We start from the raw sequence: 3,112 nt of genomic DNA on the forward strand, positions 1-3,112 counted from the left end.
GGTTCATTAATTAGCAACCACAGCTGACGAGTTTCTGCTGCCGTGTCGCTGCCACACATCCCGCTTCCGCTTTCCTTTTCGCTTTTGCTGGCAGAAACGGGTAAAAGCCCCCCCCAGATTAACACCATCAGCCTGGTGCGTGACTGATGCTCATGGGTGCCCATACCAGGGTGAGGGTGGGCTCAGTGGGCCGTAGCAGGGTGCACCCTGAGGTGACCCCGGCTTAGCTCCCCCCACGTGTTCCCCACAGGGTTTTGGCCATGACGGAGGCGGCGAGGCCGGTGGCCAAGCGTATTTTGGTGACGGGTGGCACCGGCTTGGTCGGGAGAGCCATCGAGCATGTGGTAGCTGATGGAGAGGGGCGGCCGGATGAGGAGTGGATCTTCGTGTCCTCCAGAGATGCCGACTTAACGTGAGTTGACTGGGTGGGTTTTTGCTTGGAAACCACCTCCCCCCCCCCCAAACTCTGCTCTTTTGACCCCACTGAACCCCCAGCTTTCCCCCCCCAGGAACACACAAGAACCCCCAGATTTCCCATCCCAGGAACACTACAGAGACCAAAGCCCTGTTTGAGCAGCACAAGCCCACCCACGTCATCCACTTGGCTGCCATGGTTGGAGGCCTCTTCAAAAACATCCGCTACAACCTGGATTTTTGGGTGAGCACTCAGTAAACGGGTGATATCGGGGTCCTTGAGGATGCTGGAACCCCTTGCCCTCCTCAAGCTGGGACACGGGGACGTGATTTGCTCTGGTCCCAAGGCCAAATCAGAGCTCCTCTGGCTTCTGGAGTTATTAAAGAGTTATTACCCATAGGGTGCAGGATTCTGCTGGTCCCCACCCCACAGATCTGACAAACCTTTCCATCCCCAGAGGAGAAACATCCATATCAACGACAACGTCCTGCACTCGGCATACGAGACAGGGGGGCAGACGGTGGTCTCCTGCCTCTCCACCTGCATCTTCCCAGACAAGACGACGTACCCCATAGATGAGAGCATGGTGAGCATCTCTGTAACCCATGTACGACCCAGGGGTGTCCCTGCCCTGCTTAACTCTGCTCTCTTGTCCCCAGATTCACAACGGGCCACCTCACAGTTCCAACTTTGGCTACTCCTACGCCAAGAGGATGATTGACGTCCAGAATAGGTGCGAGGAGGTAACATGGGAGAGCCCTTACGGGCTGCGAGCACCCTCTGGTTTCCAGGGCAAGGGGGATCCTTTGGGGGTCCCAGAAATTAGATGGAGCTGGGGAGGTGGAGATACTGCTGGTTGGGATTTATGGGGACAGCTCAGGGACACCTGGACCCCCCCTGCTCACACCCAGGGGCTACTTTGAGCAGCATGGCTGCCGCTTCACCGCTGTCATCCCCACCAACGTCTTTGGGCCGCACGACAACTTCAACATCGAGGATGGCCACGTCTTGCCGGGGCTCATCCACAAGGTCTACCTGGCCAAACGTGAGTGCGGCAGGACTTCTTCTGCCTTTTCCTGAGGGGCAGTTGGGTTGAGTTGGGTTAGGTTTTTCCCCTTGTCTGTTCCATGAGCTGCTCTGCAGGGTAGCTGAGGTCAATGGACATGGCCCTGATGCTCATGGACATGGTCTCCTTCCTCCCGCAGAGACTGGCTCAGCTCTGACTGTCTGGGGTACGGGCAAGCCCAGGAGACAATTTATCTACTCTATGGTATGCATGGCCTTGAGGAGCTCTCACCTCCCATGGCTTGGGGAGGGTGGGATATGGGGCTGGGGGGGCTGGCACCTGGACCCCAGCAGGGTCTGAGCCCTCCTGGTTTGTCCTGGGCAGCGTTGGCCACCCTCATGGTTGGGTCCCCTTGCAATGGGAGGGCTGGGGAACAGCAGCTGCCTCACAAGAGCCATCTGCTCCTCTGCAGGACTTGGCCAGGCTCTTCCTTTGGGTCCTGCGGGAATACGATGAGGTGGATCCCATCATTTTGTCAGGTAAGACCCAGCTGACCCCTTAAAACCTCCTTTTCAAGAGGAGGGAGGAATGGCTATCATCGTGTCCTTCACAGTGGGAGAAGAAGATGAAGTCTCCATCAGGGAGGCAGCAGAGGCAATTGTGGAGGCCATGGACTTCAGGGGAGAGCTTGTTGTATCCTTCACCCCAAGGGGCGCCCCGCTTTCTACCAGCAGCCATGGGGCTCCAGGGGAGATGCCATGGGTCCAGAGTATCCTATCTAGGACATGGTGGGGCAGAGGGAGACCTGGTTTTGGTTTCCCTTAATCCTTTCTGTCTCAGTTTGACACCACCAAAGCGGACGGGCAGTTCAAGAAGACGGCCAGCAACGCCAAGCTACGGCACTACCTGCCTGGCTTCCAGTTCACCCCCTTCAGGCAAGGTGAGTTGGGGGCTCCACGAAACACAGAGGTCCTACCCACTGCAATAAATTTGCCTTGGTGGCGTCAGTGTGGTCCATCCTTCCAAAACTTCAAGGACGCTTCTAAGAAAGATGGACACAGGCTTCTTAGGAGGGCCTGGAGCAACAGGCCAAGGGGTGATGGTTTTAAGCCAAAAAAATTCAGACTAGATCTAAAGGCATTTTTTGATGCTGAGGGTGGTGAGACACTGGCACAGGTTCCCCAGAGAGCTGATAGATGCCCTGTCCCTCGAGACATTGAAGGTCAGGTTGTCATGGTTGAAGCCAGCAGGCAGCACCACAGCACAGAGCTGCTTGATCGTCCCCATCCCAAGTGGGGAAGAGACCTGGAGAGAACTCGTCAGATGAGGTAAGGACTATTTAATAAGCCAAATACCCCAGATTGAAATAATTATGACAATGATGGTGATAATTATGATGATGATGATAATAATAATAACAACAATAATAATAGTGAATTGCAAGAAGAATAGGAAGAATGATAAAACGATCAATATTCTGCTAAGCTCACAAACAGCAGCCCCTCGGCATATCGCAATGAAATGCAGTGAGGAAGGGGTAAGACTCAGGAACTGAGATGGGCCAGCAGCATAAAGGTGAAGGGAAGAAGGAAGGAGGGGGAAAAAGAAGGAAGCATGGGGGAAAGGGGGCGGGGGGGCAAAAGGAACAGGAAGAACAGAGGAGAAAGGGGGCAAAGGGGGCAAAAAAACCC

The 3,112-nt window shown here is 55.0% G+C and overlaps 1 protein-coding gene across 1 annotated transcript; it reads left to right on the forward strand.

The window, feature by feature from the left end:
- Positions 1–260: 260 nt before the first annotated feature.
- On the forward strand, positions 261–2,361 carry TSTA3 (tissue specific transplantation antigen P35B; the record flags this gene model as incomplete). The annotated part of the gene is made up of 9 exons (XM_010179287.1): positions 261–412; positions 544–658; positions 873–1,001; positions 1,075–1,148; positions 1,327–1,460; positions 1,621–1,685; positions 1,894–1,960; positions 2,035–2,114; positions 2,262–2,361. Coding segments are annotated over exons 1-9 (916 nt in total), but the record flags the coding sequence as incomplete, so codon positions are not given.
- Between the last annotated feature and the right edge of the window lie 751 nt (positions 2,362–3,112).

Source organism: Mesitornis unicolor, unplaced genomic scaffold (genome assembly GCF_000695765.1).
Source record: "Mesitornis unicolor isolate BGI_N332 unplaced genomic scaffold, ASM69576v1 scaffold40302, whole genome shotgun sequence".
Lineage (NCBI taxonomy): Eukaryota > Metazoa > Chordata > Aves > Mesitornithiformes > Mesitornithidae > Mesitornis > Mesitornis unicolor.